Genomic DNA, 21,027 nt, shown 5'->3' on the forward strand with positions numbered 1-21,027 from the left:
AAGTCGGGCGATTCACTCTTCACCCTAGATCTCCCTCTTCCGGGCTCAGATCCCGTTTTATACAATTAGTCTCCCTCAGCCAGGCTAGGACAAATTTCAATTCGTATTAGCTATCAAACTTTGGAATGTGCACATGATTTAGCTTGACCCGTTGCAGGACCACTTCGATTTCACCATTCACCAATTCTCACACGCTCAGTTGGATACCAAACAGACCTTCGAATGAGGACCCACGTGGAGCCGGACCACTTTATGTATATGGTACCTATTTCGGTTTCATAAAATTCAATTGTATATGCGTCATCTTTCGTCATACAATGTTGCCGCTTGCAACCTTGATCGTAACAGTCCAGTCTATAAGTCTCTCCGACTCACCGGCTGTACTGACTTCACTGGGGCAGTTTTGTTGTCGGAAGTCAAGGACATTACCACAGTGGCTATCGCTTCTCCCTGCCTTGGCTATCAATGTGGGAGAGCCCTGTGTACCTTCGACACACAATGCACCATTCTTCAGCTGTAATTCCCGGTCTTGGGTTTCTTTTCCTCAAGGCCTCTTGAATGTAGCGGTTCTTTTCCGAAAAGGTAAAGGGTAGATCCCTCCTTGCAACCCTCTTTGGTTTTTCCATCTTTCTCTTCGGTTCAAACTGCCATCTCGGAAGTGCTGCTTCCTCGTGCGTTTTGCCTTGCTCAGTGTGCTTTCGTGCTCGCCTTTTATCCGTGTGGGTGAAGTGTGATGGAAGTCAGGTGTTTGTAATTATCAGTAATTGCCTGACCCTTGTGTTTGGACATGTCCGGTATACAGCTCTGGTGTTAGTCCTTCGTCGCTCACGATGAACTGTCCGTGAGAAAGTGTTTGTGTCGGGAAAGGGGAGGGGGGTGTTGAGCTTCGAGGTATCCTACCTGCTGGGATGGGAAAAAGGTGTTAAAGCAAAGGGGATACTGCGTCTCACCCTTGGATGTCCCACTTCCACTCCCCGAAGACCCCTCATCCAGGTGATACTCCCGCACTGGTCCATACCCAGGCACTGGATCCAATAGTGATGGCTGAGTCCTGGCCACCTGGATAACAGATCCCTGTGGACTGGCGGGTGAGCCACCTTCAGGTTTCTCAGTGCCCAGGAAGTTTCAGCGAGATTCGGAATTCTGAAAACCATGCACAGCACAATGGTTCGAGGTCTCCGGGTACTAGGGTATTGCAGCCCTGCAAGGTCGCAGCACAGCGTGGGATGGCTAAAAATGCAGGTCTTCTTGAGTCTAGTGGGTCTCACTAGGCTCTGGGTCGTCATTTCCGAAGTCCCCAGGTTGATTGGAAGGAAGGGCTTCAGCAGGCTCCGATTACACAGCAGGCTCTCTGGTTGCTAGAAATCGTCTCATCTGTGGTGTCTTAATTTTCTTTTTTGTTTTGGTTCCAGGCCACTTCAGCTTCCATCAGCCAATCAAACAGCCTTGCAACATTGAAACTCTTGGGGGTTGGCAATCCTTTCAAGGCAGCCAGCCTCGCAGTTTGAACTGGAATCTTGCACTCAGGCTGGAAGACAAAGGGCTGCTGAGTTTTGGACTCACACAAAGTAATCTCCCACCCTGGATGTCAGGAGAAGGAACAAGAACGGACAAGGAACACTAATATGTTGAAAAAACAAGACTGGGCTCATTTTGATAAAATGAGCACCCATGGGTGCCTTTACCGGGGCTGTGAAACCAACCTGCGGTAAAGGTGCACCGAATTAATGAAGGGTATCACTGCCACCAGCCATTAAATGTAAGCTTGTCCCTGTAACAGAATTGTTAGTTTTATTGTGAAGGGGGATGCATTGGATCTCCCCAGCACTACACATAAAATGGGGTGTGCTGGTTTCACCATTTTCCATGTAAAATGGATCCAAAGATCCTTTGTACACCTTGGGAACTGAAGTTCCCAAAACATTAGCCAGAGAAAGTTAAATGGGTGGCCCCTAGGACAACCCAGCAACAATAGGCACTTACTGCCAAAAAGTTGTTGGAGGATAACTTTTAAAGGACCAAATGGAGAGTCTAAAAAAATGACACCCATAAAGAGTAGGAATCTGAGTTTGGAAAGATTGCCACTCACTGAGGTATAGGGAAAAATAGTCTACCAGTCCAGCAAAATGTTCTGGGGTTGACACAGGTCAGGAAGATTTATCGTTAATTTGAAAATCTCACCTAACAACCCTGTCAAAAGCTGTTAGATTGAGCACAATTTTGCCTTTTTTTTTTTTTTTTAAGGCAATATATTTTTGGACCAATAAAAAGACGAGATATGATCGGTGGTGCTTTTCCCTCTATGAAATCCAGCTTGGTGATCACTGATTGTACCATTATTGGCATCAACCCATAATCGGAGATGGCCTAATTAAACCTTGGCGAACATTTTGCCAGCGCTATGTAGGAGACAGATTGGGAGATAGTGCACATGTTAAGTCCTGGGTTTTTTTTTTTTTTTTTTTAAATTGTCACTATCACAGCTTGGTGCCATGCAGGGGGGAGCAAATTTAAGCTATTTCTATTTATAAAATTAAATAAATTCCACAGTACCGCAACCCAGATTTATGGTGCATTTTTATATCAATCGTTGGGGATACTATCCGGACCGGGAGCCCACCCCCCTCCCTTCAGTGATTTAATGGCTACAGAGCTCCCCAGCCCTTCTTGGAGGCAACCTCCCGTACACGTTTCTGGGTATATAATGGTAAAAGAGTGGTTTCTTCAACTGACCCATCACTGGACCTTCATATAAAACAAAGTTCATACCATATACTATGGGTGATACTGTACTATAAGCCCCATCCCCATTTGCCATTGTGCCAGATACCAATTTCCAAAAGGCAGTACTGTCCGTCTGTTCGTATGCAGTTAGAAGACTTTTCTGTTTACATCTAACAAAATGCTCTTTGTTCTCGCTAGTGACCTACTTCTACCTGGCTCTGCATTCACGTAGTTGTGACTTAGCTAGTGTTTGGAGATTGCGAGGCATTGAGGCTTGAAGGTAGTAGCTGTCTTGACGCCCCCACCTCTGCCAGTCAGAATAGGACCGTGAATGAAGGATAGTTTGGAGTCATGTAGGGCCGTCAGGGTGGCAGTGTCGGATGGAGAAATCCAGGTTTCAGTGATGGGAAGAAGGCCATGGGGAGGAGAGCTGGAGTGAAAGTAGTTGGTGATGAAGGAATTTTGTTGCATACAGACTGAGCATTAGAGTGCAATGTTCAGTTGATGTGGTAAGGAAGAGTAGGGAAGTTGAGTCTCAGAGAAAGAGAGGCAAGGTAGATGGATGTTAGGGGAGGTATTGTTGGCTCATTGGCTTTTCTTGTTGGAAATATCTGCAAGAGAGATGGAGCAGGGGGAGTTTCAAGATGTGAGTTTTATGATGGGGATAGGAAAAGAGGAAGTTGTAACATGATTGTAGAAATCATAGGGAGATGGGAGTAGGAAGAGCAGCGAATGCTTTGGAAGTGAGTACTGCAGTGTGGAGAGACATCACAGAAATTATCAAGATAGGAGTACTCGCAGGTGCAGCAGAGAGAAAAACAAAGGCTCATAGACAAAGATGGCAAGAGGCTGTCAATGGCTGGTCTTCACTCTTCACTGGGACATCCATGGCTGGAGTCTCCTAGGGAGTCCTTAACTAATGGCACCTGCTGTCGTCCAATGAAGGCCGACAAATGCTAGAATGCAGTTTCAGCTAGCGATTTTCTACTTTTAATTAGACAAAAAATGACCTTTTTAAGCCCTTGAATTCATGTACTCTGACACTCTTAGAGCTGGACCATATCAAGGTGAATTCCAGGTTCCATGTGCTAATTATGCATTTTGAAGGCCAGGCCGAACATAACTGTGTTTTTTTTTTTTTTTTTTTTTTTTTTTTTTGTGCGGCTTCGCTCTGCAGGATTACCACATTTTGCTGAGGGGTTTCTCCCCTCAATTGGAAGCTGATCCCAGGCCGTTCCCCACAACTGGATTACAACAAATTTGACAGGTGGGGGGGGATTCACTACCTGACCCCACCCCCTTTGCTCCGCTGCCTCCTTTCCTCACCCAAAAGATTCCCCGGCACCCCCACCACCACGCAAAGACACTCACTTACCACTCCCCCTCCATGTCCCATCAAACATTTCCCCTTCACACAGACACAGATGGACACAAAGCTCAAAACCTGAGCATGTGACTTCTCTCTTCCTGCCTGGCAGCTCCCTACCTCCCCTGCGCACACTTGTGTGCATCCATGGGCATGACAGGTGGCTTTATAAGACTGCTCTGAGTGGTCTTGGAGTGACCTTTCTAAAGCGATGCATTTAAAAAAAAAATAATAATAATTCTCAGATAAAAATAGTCATTTAATACCAAATTCCAGTGTTATGCACATTTTTACGTTCCGCTGAGGACACCTGTTGAGTTAAGTCAGTATTTATCTGCAGCAATCCGCATAAACTGGGAGCCTTGCAACATATTCATTGATTACGGTTATAGCTTTTACGCCTACATCCCATCCCCTTTCCTCCATCCTGTATGGGCGAACCTCGCGAGGGACGGGAACGGAACCTCTTTTCCACCAAGAAAAGACATTTCCTCTTTAAATTTACTGGTGCGTTGGGGCGCGGCCTCTTTAGCACAGGCTCCCTTAACCCCACCCATCGGTGCCACATCCCAGTCCCCTTTTCCGCGCATCTGGGAATGGACTGCTCCACCAGTACTCCTGGGTGAGCCTTGCCTCATAATTCCACACACTTCCCCAGTATTTTATCTAATTTTTCTTTTTCTATTACAGACTTGTGAAAACCATCCACCGGTTCCCTAGTTCTGTCCCTGACGCAACAGGCCACGACAAGCTTTAGCAGGTGTCCATCGTGCAACGGCTCCTTCTCGACAGCAGATCCACATGTGCTCTGTCTTCGATGCCTCGGTTAGGACCACGGTTTGGACCGATGCTCCACGTGACTCCCTCATGCCGAGGTCACTCAAGCACCGACTCAAGTGTTGGAGGTAACTCTTCAAAGTGACTCCTCCACAGAACATCAAGGACTATGCCTGGAAGAAGGCACAGAAGATGGGTGCGTTATTCTCCAGGGCACCCCGCAGAGGCGACTCCTTCCCGGGGAAGCCCTCTGGCGGGAGGGGTCAGTCTTGCCCTTGCACCGGCTCAGTGAGTACCGTGGCTCAAGTAGCTACCGGCCTCACGGCCGAGTGATCCAAAGGCCCTCCCGGTCCTGCAGCCAAGGGGCCTGTGAACTCTACGACCACCGGGACCAGTCCTGAGGAGCATCGGCCTGATGCCGGGTTCTTACACAAGGGGGTGCCTTCACGTAGGGCAGCACTACCGGCCAGGAGGCCGAGAGCTTACTGCCTTCCTGGTGTATATTTGAGGTGCAGGGCGGGGGCAGTGTCAGTGCAGTCGAGCCTTCAGGTACAGCCTGGGAACACGGCAGCTCTACGGTCCACGTGCTCAAGGCACGGACAAAATGGCGGCTCTAGACAAGATGGCTGCCACTCCTGAGCAACACAGGCGGGAAGCCTCGCAGGCGGGCACAGAGGCCCATCAGCCCAGCGAGCAATAAAGGAGATATTTGGCTCCTAGGACAGACTGGGCACTACTGACACCTGTCACCAGGTCCACGTCCTATCCAAACACCCCAGGGCTTGGGTACAATATCCCAATGTACGGACAAGGGCTAGGCAGGCAGCTGGCATATTCGCCTCCTCCTCCCGTGCAAGATCGCTCGCAGCCAGCCTGTGAGGACAGGTGTTTTGACAAGTTGATGTGATGTCATTTGTGCGCTCCCCTCAAATGGGCACAATACTCAGGGGGCATTATTGAAGACATCGACATTGCTAATAGAGCAATCTGTCTGGCAACAGATATGAGGCGCACTGCCTGGTTGAAGGCCACTGCGTTCAACCAGGATGTGTTGGGTAAGAATTTGTGTAGTTGCATTGTGTGAGACTACACAACACTCTGCTTGGTATTGGGTAACCCACCTTTTGGTATAGGTCTGGACTTCACAAGTTGGTAGTGTGACTGAGCAGCCAGAGGGGTAAACGTGAGCTGTAGAGCTGTACAAATGAAATCCGTAAATACAAGTAGCCAAGTAACACTTGCACTCAAGGTTTCAGTTATAATTAGTTATTTATTTAACATCAATTTTTAAATGAGCATTCTTTAAAAAAGCAATATGTGTAACAATGTAAATATACTTTAAAATCACTTTCCAGAATTAAAACAAGTTGGTGGATAATCTTTGGCTATGCTTCTTACACAATTCCTACACTCTGAGGTGACTTCAATCACAAGGACAGTAATGGCATTTATATATCTCACTAGTGTACTTTGCAGATTCTGAGGTTGCAGAAGGTAAAGGTTAGGGAAGGAAAAATGTTAAGACAGTTGCTCAGTATATGTGTGATGCTGGAAATGCATTAGATGGACAGGGCCTCCATATCCTTGTCCTTTATTGCTTTATCATGTATGTTCTGTCTTGTTTTCCACGCAGGAGTTCATATGGGACTCCTTGCAGTGCGACTCTTCCTCTTTTTGGTCGTGATGAACAGACCCTTGGGATACCCTTATGGCACGCATGGGTAGGGGTACAACCCTGTACTCCTAGTGTATGTTTTTGGGCACCTGTGTGTGGCCCACAGAGCAGGGTGGTGGCAGCTCTGTGCTGAATTTGACAGGTGCTCGGAGTATCCTCTATTTAAGGATAACCAGGCCCTGCCATTGGAATCAGTTGATTCCTGATGGGGAAACAAGATGGGCCCTGTGGCCTCTTTCTTTCTATTGCCTGTTAACTTGTATTCCCGAAGTCCCGGGAAGCCCTGCCTCTGTCCCTTCCCCCTTATTGGCTGTTGGGTGGAAGTTCTATATATGGTATTTTGGGGAAGTCCAGGCCAGACTGGCTGGAGCCTTCCCAATGACTTTATGTTGTGGGTACGCCTGTGGGGTGGGACCTGGGTGAATGGAGTGTGACGAATACGCATTTCATGTTATGGGTGTCTAGTATCTGGTGGTTGACACAATGACTGTGACAGCCCGGCCCAAAACTGGTATGAATGCAGTTTGGAGTACTGAATGGTGGAGTGCTTGTCTGAATCCACATGCCATGTTGCGAGTGTCTGGATGGAGAAAAATGGCCTGAATGCACTGTGAGCCTGATTGCTAGCCTGAATGCCCTTCTGAATGATTGGTTGCCTGAGTGTGATCCGGCAGAGTGAATGGGAGATCAACAGTATATCTGGGGCCTCTCACTGATGGATATCATTCAGAAGCTGAACTTGATGCTTAATCTTGAAGCCCGCTGGAAGAATTGCTGCTGCTGCTGTCCTTTGCTAATCTGAAAGCTGTGTGACTGTCAAGGAACTGATCCAAGAGAGGACCTGGCTAGGAGACCTCTTCCCGAACTATGAGGGACTATTGTGCACCAGCTGATCTTTGCCAAAGCTCCCTGGACGTCAGACCCTCGAAAGGCTGCCGACTGGAGAAGGAGACTGCCACGGAATCACGAAGTGGAGGACCCAGACATTGAAGTCCATAAACGTTGCCGACTACGGTCGCCGACCGGAGCTGCAGAGCTCCTTTGCCGAAGACATTTAATCCAAGGACTCCCTTGCTCATCCTCGAAGACCGCTTTTGTCCTGCCGGAGAAAGTCAAGGCTGCCGACGACCGAGGAGAATCCGCCGGTGGGTTTCCCACCACCCGAAGACCTCAAACGCCGACAAAGGTTCTAAAGCCAGCCATGGTTACGTCCCGTTCACCGACGCCAGACGCTGACACCCTTACTGGGCCAAAGTTCTTCATTGACTCTTTGCGTCAATGAAAACTCATAGTCAAGGTGCACTGCACGCCTCAGCTTGCTGGACGTTTTCGACCGATCGTCAACGAGCACTGCAAGAACCGAAGCTGCTGCCACAAAGACAGTGTTCACCCTTTTTCTTCACCGACTCTCGACGACCTGTGGCTCCTGCCTTAAAGGGACTCATCAAAGAACTCTATGAAACCAGGTACTCTGGGGTCGTGGAACCTTTTAGAAGGAATAGAGACTATATTGAGCATAATTGGACTGAGCTTGTCAAATATGTTTTATTTACAGGTTGCCTAGGAGGGGGGGGGTCCTCCGACAGACCCATCTCCTGGTAGTGGGATAGACTGTTCTGCCATCCAACCACCTTGCCGCTGACTATTACGAATGGTAGCTGAACAGGAGAATTCAGCAGATGGAGTCACCCAACAACAGACCTGTTTGCGACCACTCACAATCAGACGTGCCAGCAGTTTGTGTCCTGGGGAGGAGGGGGACACAAGTCTCTTTGAGACTCACTCCAGATACTCTGGGGCGGGATGTGGGCGTATGCATTCCTACCCCCACCGCTCGTGCACAAGGTAGTGAGCAAGAACAGCAGCTCCAAGAACCTCAATCGTCCTCGTGGTGACTCGATGGCCGGCGCGGCCCTGGTTCTCGGAACTAAGGTAGATGTCACTTCAGCCAGTGATTCTACTACCCCTCCCCACCCCCCTTCAAGACCCACTACTAGCACAGCTGGGAGGTGCAGTGCTACATCCTTCTCCAGAGAGGCTAGCCCTAGCGGGCTGGTTCCTGAGCAGCTGATGGCTACAGCACCTTCAGCTGCCTTCCATCAATCTGGAGATCATCCAGAGCCAGGCTACATGCAAGCAGTACAAAAGCAAATGGACAAGATTCTGATTTTGGGCTAACAAACATGGTGCAAACCCACTGACCTGCACCCTCGACCAAGTTTTGTCATTTTCTGCCTCGCTAGGTCGGGCGTTCAGGTTGATACCTGCAAGAACGTACCTGGCCGCTATTGGTGCCTATAGGAATTCTGACTCTCTTGTCCTGTCTTCAGCCAATCCTGTAGTAAAGAAACATCCAACGGGGTTGACCAGGCTTTATAGTCCAGAATCTGCATCCCTTTTGGGACCTGAATGTAGTCCTAAGATCCTGAGTGCATAAACCGTTTGAAGCCATGGCCCTGGTGAACATTAAGTTGGTCACTCTAAAGACAGCTCTTCTGGCTGGGCTTACATCAGCTCACAGAGTAAGTCAGATCCAAGCATTGGTCGCCTCAGAGTTATACACTATATTTCACAAGCAAGGTTGAGCTCCACACACCCAAATGTCTTTCAAAGGTGGTTTCACCCTTCCATATCAACGAGGAGATTGTGCTCCTCACATTCTTCCTTGGAGTCCGAGAAGATGCAGAAAAAAACACTGAGCTGCCTGGATGTCTGGAGGGCGTTGAAATTCTATCTAAACAGAATGAAGGGCATACACAAGACGGACGCACTGTTTGTAACATTTGGAGGCTATAGGCCTGGGCAGCAGGCCTCGAAGGCATCTATCGCTTGATGGATATCAGCAGCGATCCAGGAGTCATACAAGGTGCAGTGTAAGGATCCGCCGCAGGGCATGCATGCGGTAAGGGCTAAAGCGACAGTGGCGTTCCAGCGCCCTGTTCCCTGGCAGGTGATCAGCTTGGCGGCAACATGGGCCACGCCTTCGGCTTTTTGCAAGCACTACTGCTTGGATACCTGTGCCAAGACGGATGCAGCATTTGGCCAAGTGGTGCTTCGCAATCTTTTTGCCTAAGAGGTCTGGCTATCCTCCCCAGGGCATTGTCAGTTGTAAGCGCCCATGCAGGATGGAGGAAAGGGAACGGGACATAGGACTAGTCCCCTCTTCTCCATACGTCCCACCATCCACCCCCCTATTATAAGACCAGTGAGGTTTTTATACTCTAATACAGCCGACGTGTCGAAAGGGGATTGAGGTGTAGCGCCGGTGCGCAGGGTTAAGGGAGCCTGTAAATTTTAAAGGGGAAATGGCAAATGTGTTTTTCTGGTGGGAAAGAGGTTCTGTGCCCGTCCCTCACGAGGGATGCCCATACAGGATGGAGGAAAGGGGACTATGGACTAGGAGTAGGTTAGTCACTCCGGTGAGTAACACTTAATTTCGAGTGCATTGTGTCCTCCAACTTATTCCTCATCTTAGATGTATTCCATCCAGCTTTGCTGCTCTTCGGAAATTTTTTCGCCAGAGGGCGCCATGCGTCTGAGTCGATGGTCCCTCGAAGGCCTCCGTCGGTGACGTCATCGGGTATATAAGTAGCATGCGTGGTGCTTGTTGGCCTCAGTTCCGTTTTTCTGCAGTATACGTTGCTTCGGAGATTGGTGCACCTCGAGTTCTGTGAAGAATAATAAATATACTGAAATATGTCCTCATCGATGCCGACCACGACCCTGAAATCGGGATTCAAAAAGTGCAAGTCGTGCGGCTCAAAAATGTCGATCACGGAAACGCACCGAGAGTGTTTGTGGTGCCTCGGAGAAGGCCACGACATGGAGGCCTGTACGAAGTGTCAGGCGATGACGGGGACAGCCTTGCGAGAAAGGAGAGCAAAGCTACAGGTAGGTCGCAAAACCGAAGCTATTCCCATCGCTCGTCGTCTTCGTCAAAAAAATCGAAGAAACAATGCCACAGGTCTCCCTCCACCTCGTCGTCCGTCTCCGAAAAGGATGGAGGTGTTTGAGAAAGCGAAGCCTCGGTCCGCGCCTTCTTCGGAAGCTGGCCGGGCGCGTCATTGCTCCGACACTCGCGCGCCCTCGAGCCTGGGTGATCGAAAAAAGGAAGGATAGGGAACCTTCCAGGACGCCGAGCGAAAAACGCTCGAGTCGACCGTTCCAGGTCACCGGCGCCGTCTGAGTTCCATCACACCTCGAAAGGAAAATCTTCGAAGACCGCTTCGACTCCTTCGAAGCAGACCCCATCGACGACCACTATGTCGTCATCGACGCCGAAGCCCTCGGCGCCAAAGGCTCCAGCCAAGCCAGGAAAAGGGAAGGATAAGGTTACAAAACCTGTAATATCCTCGGAGCCCTGTAATACACCTCTTCCTCCTGCTCTCCCAGAGAAGGTTTTTCAAGCCTCTCCCCAGGAAGAGTTTTTCAAGTCACTGACCTCAATTTTTGAGGAACAGGAGAGATCTGATGAGGAAAATGTACCTTTTGGGCTAGAATATGGCACCCCAAATGTCCAAGAATGCTTGATCTCAGAAGAAAGCAGAATGAGGGATTTGGTGGAATCTTTACACAATGCAAGTGGCATTGACACATCTCCTGAGAATTACTTTGGCAGACCAGAACCAGGAGAGCATGCCAGTCCATCATACCGTCAATTAATGACGAAGGTAGTAGATTATTTAGGATGGGCTAGACCACCAGCCCTATTCATCCAGGATGATTTAACAGATCTATTGGACCATGGTCCCACCGAAGACCCAGTACTACCCTTTCATGTAGCCTTGCAAAATAGGGTGGCCAATAATTGGGAAACTCCGGATTCTATTCCTCCGGTAAATAAATCCCTCACCTCAAAATACCGCCTGGCCAGTAGCGACTCCGGCTATCTGTCCAAACATCCAACTCCCGAGAGTCTGGTCATACAGGCAGCCACAGCTTCTTACAAACTTGCGTACCCTTCTATCCCTCCAGACCGGGACGATAAGTGTGTGGATGGCTGGGCACGGAAGGTATTTTCAGCTGGGAGTATGGTTTTAAAATCTGCCAACTCCACATGTGCCTTGGCAAAATTTTCATACACTCTGTGGGAGTGCATTGCAATGGCGGCAGAGCACATACCAGAAGGGGAAGAAAGGGAAGGGTTCCTAGCCATCGTTCGAGATGGAAAGGAAGCCATGCAGGATTCACTTCAATCTGGATTGGACACTGCGGATAGTGTAAGCAGGTCCATGGGCACTTGCACGGTAATGCGCAGATTTGCGTGGTTACGGAAGTCGGGTTTTGCACCGGACGTACAGAACCGCCTTCTGAACATGCCTTTTGACAGGACTCACCTTTTTGGCAACAAGGCTGACTGGAGCCTTGAGAGGTTGCAGACCTCAAAAGCAGCTGCCAAATCTTTAGGAGCTACTTACTATTAGGCAACCTCAGCCTTTTCGTGCGCAAGGACAATCGTGGAGGGGACGATCCTATCGTTACTACTCCTCATATGTAAAGGCGAGAGGAAAGGCCAGTCAAAGGGGCAGAGAAAGGCCACTCGCGGTGGACAAGGAAAACGTGCAAAGCCAGCTCCAGCTGCAGCCTCTCTGCCATCAGCGGCTGCAACAACCACCACAAAACCACTTTGAGGACTTGCATCACAAAACACCTGTAGAAGGCAGGCTGTCACAGTATCTGCAAGAATGGCGTGCCATTACTTCAGATGTTTGGGCTCTAGAAATAATGGCCCAAGGCTACTGCCTTCCTTTTCTAACGCAACCTCAAAGCAATCCACTAGGGAGACACTCGTTGAAGTCTTTGAACCTGCTCCTACAGCAGGAAGTTCTAACCCTACTGGAGAAAGGTGCTATAGAACCAGTACCTGCAGCCGAGATGAACAAGGGATGGTACGCCCCGTATTGTTTGTTCCCCAAAATGGACGGAGGACTGAGGCCCATCTTGGACTTAAGAAACTTGAACAAGTTCCTCAGGAAGGACAAGTTCAAGATGGTTACCCTTTCTCAGATCCTTCAGGACTGGTTGGTGTTATTGGACCTCCAGGATGCTTTTTTTCATGTGCCGATTCATCTCAAGCACAGAAAATACCTGAGGTTCGTAGTTGGCGACTCACACTATCAGTTTCGAGTCCTGCCATTCGGATTGACCTCCGCCCCGAGGGTCTTCACCAAGTTAATGGTAGTGGTGGCCGCGCACCTCAGGAGAGGGGGGGGATTCATGTCTACCCCTACCTGGACGATTGGTTGATCAGGGCGCGTTCTGCCGAGCAAGCACTGGATCATCTGAAAGTCACCTGCCACTTCCTCCACAGACTGGGCTTCTCCCTCAATTTCAAGAAAATTACACCTTCCCAACAGCTTCAGTACATAAGAGCTGTATTAGACGCATTCTTGGGAAAGAGCTCGCCTCCCAGGTCGAGGGCTCAAGACATTCTTCAGATGGTTTCCAAATTCCAAAATGCACAAAATCTCCAGGCTTACGACTTTTTAAGGTTGCTCGGCCTCATGGCATCCTGCATCTTCCTGGTGCCAGAGGCACGCTTGAGGATGAGATCCCTTCAATGGGCTGCTCTAAAGACTCAGTGGTCCCAGTTCTCGGGTCAAATGACGGCTCTTCAGATTCCGAACAAGGTCCCACAAGATCTTCTATGGTAGACCTGTACTGAGAACATCCTAAAAGGAGAACCTTTTTGGCAACCATGGCCGGAGATCACAGTAGTGACGGACGCCTCACTCATGGGGTGGGGAGCTCATGCCAACGATTTGACAATCAACTGTCGTTGGTCTCATCGGAGTCCAAACTACACATCAACCTTTTAGAGCTGAGGGCAATTAGACTAGCGCTGATGGCCTTCCTGCCATCTGTCAGGGGAAAGAATGTCCTGATAATGACTGACAACACAGTGGCCATGCATTACCTAAACAAAAGGGGAGGTGTGGGGTCACTATCTCTGTGCAGAGAGGCAATGTAGCTCTGGTATTGGGCAATTCAGGAGGGAATCTCTAACGGCAATTCATCTAGCCGGGGAAGAGAATATGACGGCAGATGCTCTGTGCAGGCAAAGCACGGTGTCCGACTGGGAACTGGCTCAGGAAGTCATTCAAGAGATCTTTGCCCTTTGGGGAACCCCTCAAGTAGACCGATTTGCAACCGGTATCAACGGAAATGCGAAAAGTATTGCTCAAGGGAATTTCCCCCGAGAGGGGCTCTGAGGGACGCGTTTGTGGTAGAGTGGAATTTCCCACTATTGTATGCATTCCCTCCGATTCCCGTCATTCCTCAGGTCATCAGGAGGCTGAGACGCTTCGGGGGCCTCATGATCCTAATTGCCCCGTATTGGGCTAGGAGAACGTGGTACTCGGACCTTCTAGACATGTCAATCTGTCATCCAGTACGTATTCCTCAGAGAGGGAACCTTCTCTCTCAAATGGAGGGTCAGGTTCTCCATCCAGAAGGCAAAACGCTCAACCTTCATGCTTGGTATCTGAAAGGCTGAGATACAGGGATTGGAACCTTCCAGATGATGTTATGGAGGTGTTGCTTTCGGCAAGAAGGCCAGCAACAAAGTCTCTATACCGTTGCCGTTGGAAAAAGTTTTGCAACTGGTGAAGAGAAAATAAACTAGTTCCTTTTCTATGTTCTATTCCGGTAGTACTATCTTTCCTTCTGACCCTAGCACATAGAGGTGTGAATATTGGAACAATAAAAGGTTACCTTGCGGCGCTTTCCATTTTCAAGCTCTCGTCGGAAGAATGCTCCTACTTCAAAATTCCTTTGATAATACAATTCTTAAAAGGACTCGCTAATGTGTTTCCTCCTCACCCATTTCAAGTACCGTTTTGGGATCTCAATTTAGTCCTAAAATTCTTAATGTGTGCTCCTTTTGAGCCTACGCACACGTGTCCATTAATATTACTAACATGGAAAACTGGCTTCTTAGTTGATTTAACATCTGCAAGAAGAGTCAGCGAATTGCAGGCACTGTCTTCTGGCCCACCCTATACTGTGTTCCATAAGGATAGAGTTGTGTTGAGGGTTAAACCATCGTTTTTACCAACAGTTATATCTGATTTTCATTTAAGTTAGAAAATTGTTTTACCCGCATTCTATCCTCCACCCCATCCTACTAAGGAGGAGGAAAGATTACACAGTTTGGATCCAAAAAGAGCTTTAAGCTTTTACATCTCTAGACTTGGAGTGGACAACCAGCTGTCTATAGGTTACACAGGAAGGAAACTGGGTCAATCGGTGACAAAACAGACAATTTTACGCTGGATTGTGCTTTGCATTTCAGAATGCTACAGACTAGCCCAAAAAGACCCACCAGAAGGGTTAAGGGCTCATTCCACCAGTAGCATTGCCTCTTTGACAGCCCTTCAAAGAGGTGTTCCAATAAGGTCCATTTGTGAAGCAGCAACTTGGTCTTCAATACACACCTTTTCAAAATTCTATAGCCTGGATGCTTCCCAGTTTAAGGAACTGACTTTTGGAAAAGCAGTGCTTTATTCCGCCATCTAAGGGCATTGAAAAATCTAACCCCTCCTCCAGAGAAATTATACATATTGCTTTGGGAGGCTATCTAAGATGAGGAATACGTTGGAGGACACAATCCACTCGAAGAACAAGTTACTTTCCAACTGGTAACGTTCTTTCGATTGGATGTTCCTTCAACGTATTCGTCGCCCTCCCAGCCTACCCCTCTGTAGATTTTTTCTGGGTTATTGCCAACTCCAATCTCGCAAGGCTGATACCTGTCTGCCGGCACAAACTACACAGTACAAGATCAAAGATAATAGGGGGGAAAAACAGAACTGAGGCCAACTGGCGCAGCGCGTCCTACTGATATACCCGATGACGTCCCCCTTATGGAGGCCTTCGAGGGACCATCAACTCGACGACATCGACACACGGCGCCCTCTGCCGAAAACATTTCTGAAGAGCAGCAAAGCTGGTTGGAATACATCTAAGATGAGGAATACGTTGGAGGAACATCCAATTGAAAGAACGTTACCAGTTGGTAAGTAACTTGTTCATTTTCCTGATTCGGAATGAAAGCCTACAAATGTCAGCATGCAAAGTAATGCAAAGCGAAACAAATCTGAGGAGCCACAGTGAAAGAATGAGTGATCACCATCCACCTGCTTTGATTTGCATGGGATGTAGATTTATGTAACCCTGCCCTTACTAATTGCCTATCATTTGGTCCTCTTGGGGCGAATAGCACCCACCCCATTTCCCATTCACTCATGTTAGATCAGCCATTATACCTTGATCACTCTTCTATTGCCGATATCTCCTTGCTCATTAGGCCTAGGCACAAAGGGCCTCTTGTATTGGCCCAAGCCCTTCAGGAGGAGCTGCAGCTATGCTGCATTCTTTCACTGTGCTCACAGCTATGGCCATTTGCTTCAAAGGGAGAAGCCGATGGAGGGGAAAGGGCAGAAAGCCCAAGGAACTCAGACATCAAAATAAACAGTTAATTGTGGTGTCTGATGCAAGCAATTGGGATGCCTCGGGTGAGAAACCCGTCCAGTGACTGGTTGGAGACCATGCCCCTAAATCAACTCGATAAATTGAGTATCACATGTGGGCAGTAATGATGGTAATAAGACACCAGGTACCAAACTGAAACTTAATTCCCAGTGTTGGTGGTATATAAATCAACTGAATTACCATTATAATTAACTTATGCTCTTACTCCTTCTAGGCAAATGCTAATCTCTACGGCGCTCACCCCTTCTACCTTGTCATGGAGGATGGTGGTACATCCCACGGGGTATTCCTGCTCAACAGCAATGCTATGGGTAGGTGCCTTCCTCATAAATGAACCTACAGTGACTAAAAGATGGGTATTGGCAGTTATGTTTGTGTCAGTGTTGGAGCTCTCTTTGTCTCTACCCCCATGCAGGTTTTTTTTGCACAAACTCTTTATAGCTTTTGGTGGCCTTTCAACCTCAATGCTGCTTATTTTCCTCCCTTTTTATTTACATTTCGATCTTGGTGTTCCTTTTTATGCCTCGGATGCATCTAAATAACTTTCTATTTTGAGATGCTTGTCATGATGCTGAGTTGTAGGAATGAAAGTGCCTCCTAGTGATTTTGTTTTTCCTTCCTGATCAGTGATTCCAGAAATATAAAATCTACCTTGATGCAAGCATTGTAAATTAATGAGCCGGTTGTTTTTTTTGCCCATTCCAAGCTTTTGTAGTGAATGATAAAAATGATTATGGTTGAGTTAGGTAGTTACTTATTTAAGCACATGTAGACCATGCAAATTGCCAGGTGCTCTATATAAATGGCTAAGATTATTAAATATGTTTGAGGATATACTCCAGTGTTGAGTCACAAACCTTAGACATGCTACTGCATTGTCAACCGGGTTCTGGAGCTTCATTCTGGACTTTCTTAGGTCTTGGGTATGTAAAATGGTAATATATACAAAAGGGCGAACATGAGGGATAACTGATGGGGTGACATGGAATGAGGCATCTGACCAGGTGAAGGCATGTTTGTGGCTACAAACCATTATTCAACAGAAAATGCAATCCTATCTAACCCTGAAACTAGAGGTGGTGTTCCTTCCTAAACAAAACTAAAATCCGGACTGGCCGTGAAGTCTGTTGTGCTCAAAAGAAAGGTACCATCCTAGTCAAAACTCCTATTCTATCCCTGTCACTTTAGCATAAATCACTAACCTAACGGAAGAGTTCTTACCCCCAACCCGGAGAGAATGACTCCCTTCTCCTGGGTAGAAGTCTCTCCTAGTTCAGTTTTCACAAAGTTCCAGAAAGAATGGCCCCCTTCTAGTTTACACCCAGTTTCCAACAGGTTTTCCTTGAGTTACTTTAACTTTAGATTCTTCATCAATTCTTTAAGTTCTCCTCTACATTGAATTTGTGTTTACAGTTAAACAATGTCCTTCAACTTTTCCCCCAGTGGGATGAGGGAGAGACTCCCCGAGCTCCCCTTGACTCTTCAATATTTTACCAAAATTTTTCAAATTGCACCCACCGTGATGAGAAAGAGTCTCCCTGAGCTGCCTCACATAACAATCTACTTCTCTTGTTTCACCTTCTCAAGTTTTCCCGGCCCCCCTCCCAGTCTTATTACTATTCCTGTTACCTTCTCTCAGGAAACTCTTCACCGGTTTCATCAGGGGGCGCAGGTTTGTTCTTTCTTCTGCGGCCTGCTTGAGTTTACGGTCCATTCCCATTGGCGGTCTAGGTGCAAGTTTCGGACCAGATGGTCCACCCATCACAGGTTCTGCATCTACCACAGTTTCTCATACTTCCATGCAATCACCTACCCGGCTCCGCAGTAGGTTAGTGTTGGTTTCCTCTGCGCCATTCTTGGCCGCACAGTCCACCCACCACAGGTCACGCCACCAACACACTGACACTCGGCTTCAAGGTTGTTGAATCTCAGCCGACTGGCAAGACCTTTTCCTGGCATACCTTTGTTTGTTCTCGTCACTCCACACTGTTGCTTCGCTACAGCCTTTGATCGGTCTGTTTCCAACTCTGCTTTTTGGCAGCCTCAAGCTCGCCGACTTCTCCTTCTGGGTGTCTTTCTTTGTCCTTCTTTACTGTTTAGCTTAGGTAGTTGTGACTGCCCCAGCGTAACGTCAGTTCAATTGACAACAGGTGGTCGAACACTCTTGACTGTAGCGTTCTTGGATTCTTCTTCGTCCCATTACCTATCAAAGTGAGGCTGTTAAAATACAGTAACGCATAGTCTTAGACGTTATCATATGTAAGGAAGGGTTGAGTGTTATTACCCTGTTGGGTTGGGCAATAAAGGGGCTGTGTCCTAGATTCATGTCCTTGTCCGCAGGAGGAGCGTTCCTTCCCATGAGATCCTCCTGCATGTACCCACCTGTAGGGTGACTATCGGTTAGCAACCTCACCTAGCCTCATGAAAAGGGGCTTCCCTCTGGGGAGAAGTGACGTCCTCTGGAGGATCGTCACACAGACCACATGAAATCTACACAAGGTTCCTTAAGGAATCTTAAGCACCTCTGTTTGATGGCGTATTTCACTCTAGATTAGCTTATTACTTTATAATCGTTTGATGTTGAAATAGTTTCTTGAACTCCACGTTCCCTATTATGTGCACACATTTTCTATGGGATACATAAAGTGGATGAGTAGCCCTCCAGAATTTAGGTCTGCTGCTCATGTGTTTTTGCTGTACCAGCATAGAAGAACCCTGTGGCGAAGCACAACATATAATGTAGAAGTCGTAGATGTGCGTTACACCCCTGCCTCCTCCTTCAAGATCCACTGACTCAATGTGCAGGAAATTGGAGGAAAGACCTTGATTGCTGCCGACCTCCTGTGCCCAAAATCTATGAGTGTGGTAGTGTCGCATGGAGGAGGATCGCTTTGTAACCTGTACCAGAGCTGCCAGCTCAATAGTAACACTCAGCCGTAGGGAAGAACATGGTGAGAGCTGTGCCAGAGCAACTTGTGAGTTAACTCGCTGAGAGGACTGACACCAGGCTGAGAATCGTTGCCAGCTCAGAAAAGAAAGTGCTAATGCAACCACTTGTGAACTATTCATGAGAGTATTAGGATGTAATGAGAAACACAGAGCAGTCAACGAGCCTGCAAGCACAAGCATGAGGAAGTGGCTAATAAGAGTTGAATCTGTGAACACTGGTAGTGTCTCAGACCTCGAAGTTGGGGAGCAAGGCAGAGAAATGATATGGGAGAGAAGGGCTATTGCTAGTAATGCCAAGTGAGGTTTTAGTGTAGGGAACACAGATACCCAAATGGGGGCTGAGGTTTGCCGTGAGACAGTGTTCAATCCTAGGTGTAAGATGAGCAGGCAGGGACCTGAGGAAAGAGTGAAGCGTTACATATGGTGAATAGTAGTACATCCCAGTTGCTAGTACCAATCTAAAACTGACTTAAGTGAAGAGTCCTTGTTGAATGTTGATAAAAGTAATCCAAAATTGACAACACTAATCTAAAGAAAACTGAAGGAGACTAGAGTCCTTTGAATACTGGTACATGATGTCCAAATAGCCACAGGAGACTGAGGAAGTGTACACTTTGTGTAGTTAATTGTGTTGAAAACTGGTACAAATTGGCCAAAATCCCAGCAAGAATATGAATAAAGGAAAGGAATTGAAAGTTATTAGTTCTATGCGTAGTCACTTTGTCCATATAACTAACCATGATCTAATGAGTTACTACTTAGATTTCTGGTCCGGAAAGGAACTGAAACAAAACAGTGATGCATGTTCAAACCGATAGTCAAAATGGGCCACAATAAATGAAGGAAGGCTGAAAAGTAGCAAAAATAAGTTTTTTTCGGGGACAATGGTGGCGGCCAGATTGAGTGGTCCGGAAAGTTACTTCTACCCCACAGGCACAGATTTGGTGGCATATGCCCCACAATGAGGACTGAAGTGGACCCTAATTAAGAGATGCAGAGACTGGGTAAGCAACCTGGAGCCCCAGATGCAGCAAAGCTGGAAGAACATCAATGTTAACCAGTGACAACAGATTTAGACTTGCTACTAAATATTCTTGGCCACAGGGACCCCTGAGGGTCAGCAACATAAATAACCCACCGCCCCATAGCCCGAGGGGAAGCACTTGCAGTGTATGCTAACAGAAGGATGCTGCGTACGGATTGAAAATCCAATAAAGACCCTCAAGATGGCAAAGAATAAGTGTCCATCCCAAAAGGAACCCTTCAAGTTGGAAGTAAAAGCTATGGCGAGGAAGATTTTAGGGCAGTTCTGGAACTCGGCAAGACAGGATTTGGGCTCGGACAAGGAGCATCCAGCTACACAAAAACATCCCATTAAGGCATTGGTGGTGGAGACCGAGAAACCTGTAGGTTTCTCGCTTACTAGTCCCCAGGGGTCTGTCATCCAGGTGGACAACACAGGACCATCGCTATTGGATCCAGTTCCTTGGTGGACCAGTGCGGAAGGATCACCTGGATGAGGGGTCTTCGGAGAGCGGAAGTTGGTCACAGAATAGTGAGACGCGGTATCCCCTTACTTATGACACCTTTTCCCCATCCTGTCCAGTAAGCTATTTAGAAACTCTACCTTCCCCGTCCTTTTCCAACACACTTTCTCACCCTGTGAGCGACAACAGACTAAGCCGATGTCCCAGCACAAGGGTCGGGCAATTGCCAACAACAACACACCTGACTGCCATTTCCCTTCCCCATACAGCTAAAAGGCGGAGCACAAGAGCACACTCTGAGCAAGGCCGAATGCACGAGGTAGCAGCTATTCCAGGACAGCAGTTCAAACTGAGGAGAAAGGCGGCGAGACCTGAAAGGACGTCAAGGAGGGAGTTGCCCTTGCCCTTTTCAACCCAGACCAACAAAGCCTCAGACAGAAGAAACAGACCAGGAATTGCAGCTGGGGAATGGTTTAACGGATGTCAGCGGTACATGGAACCCTCCTGCACTGATAGCCAGGACGGTGAGATGTAGTTGCCATTGTGGTACCATACTT

At 47.8% G+C, this 21,027-nt stretch overlaps 1 protein-coding gene across 1 annotated transcript in view; it reads left to right on the plus strand.

Annotated features, from left to right (window-relative positions):
* The window catches only part of GAA (alpha glucosidase), a 752,056-nt gene that overhangs the window by 206,591 nt on the left and 524,438 nt on the right, over positions 1-21,027 (plus strand). Inside the window, exon 5 of the mRNA XM_069655240.1 lies at positions 16,249-16,345. Within this exon, the coding sequence (XP_069511341.1) occupies positions 16,249-16,345 (97 nt within the window). The remainder of the gene's footprint in view (positions 1-16,248; positions 16,346-21,027) is intronic.

This window comes from Ambystoma mexicanum, chromosome 3q (genome assembly GCF_040938575.1).
Source record: "Ambystoma mexicanum isolate Mex_15411 chromosome 3q, UKY_AmexF1_1, whole genome shotgun sequence".
Taxonomy (NCBI): Eukaryota; Metazoa; Chordata; class Amphibia; order Caudata; family Ambystomatidae; genus Ambystoma; species Ambystoma mexicanum.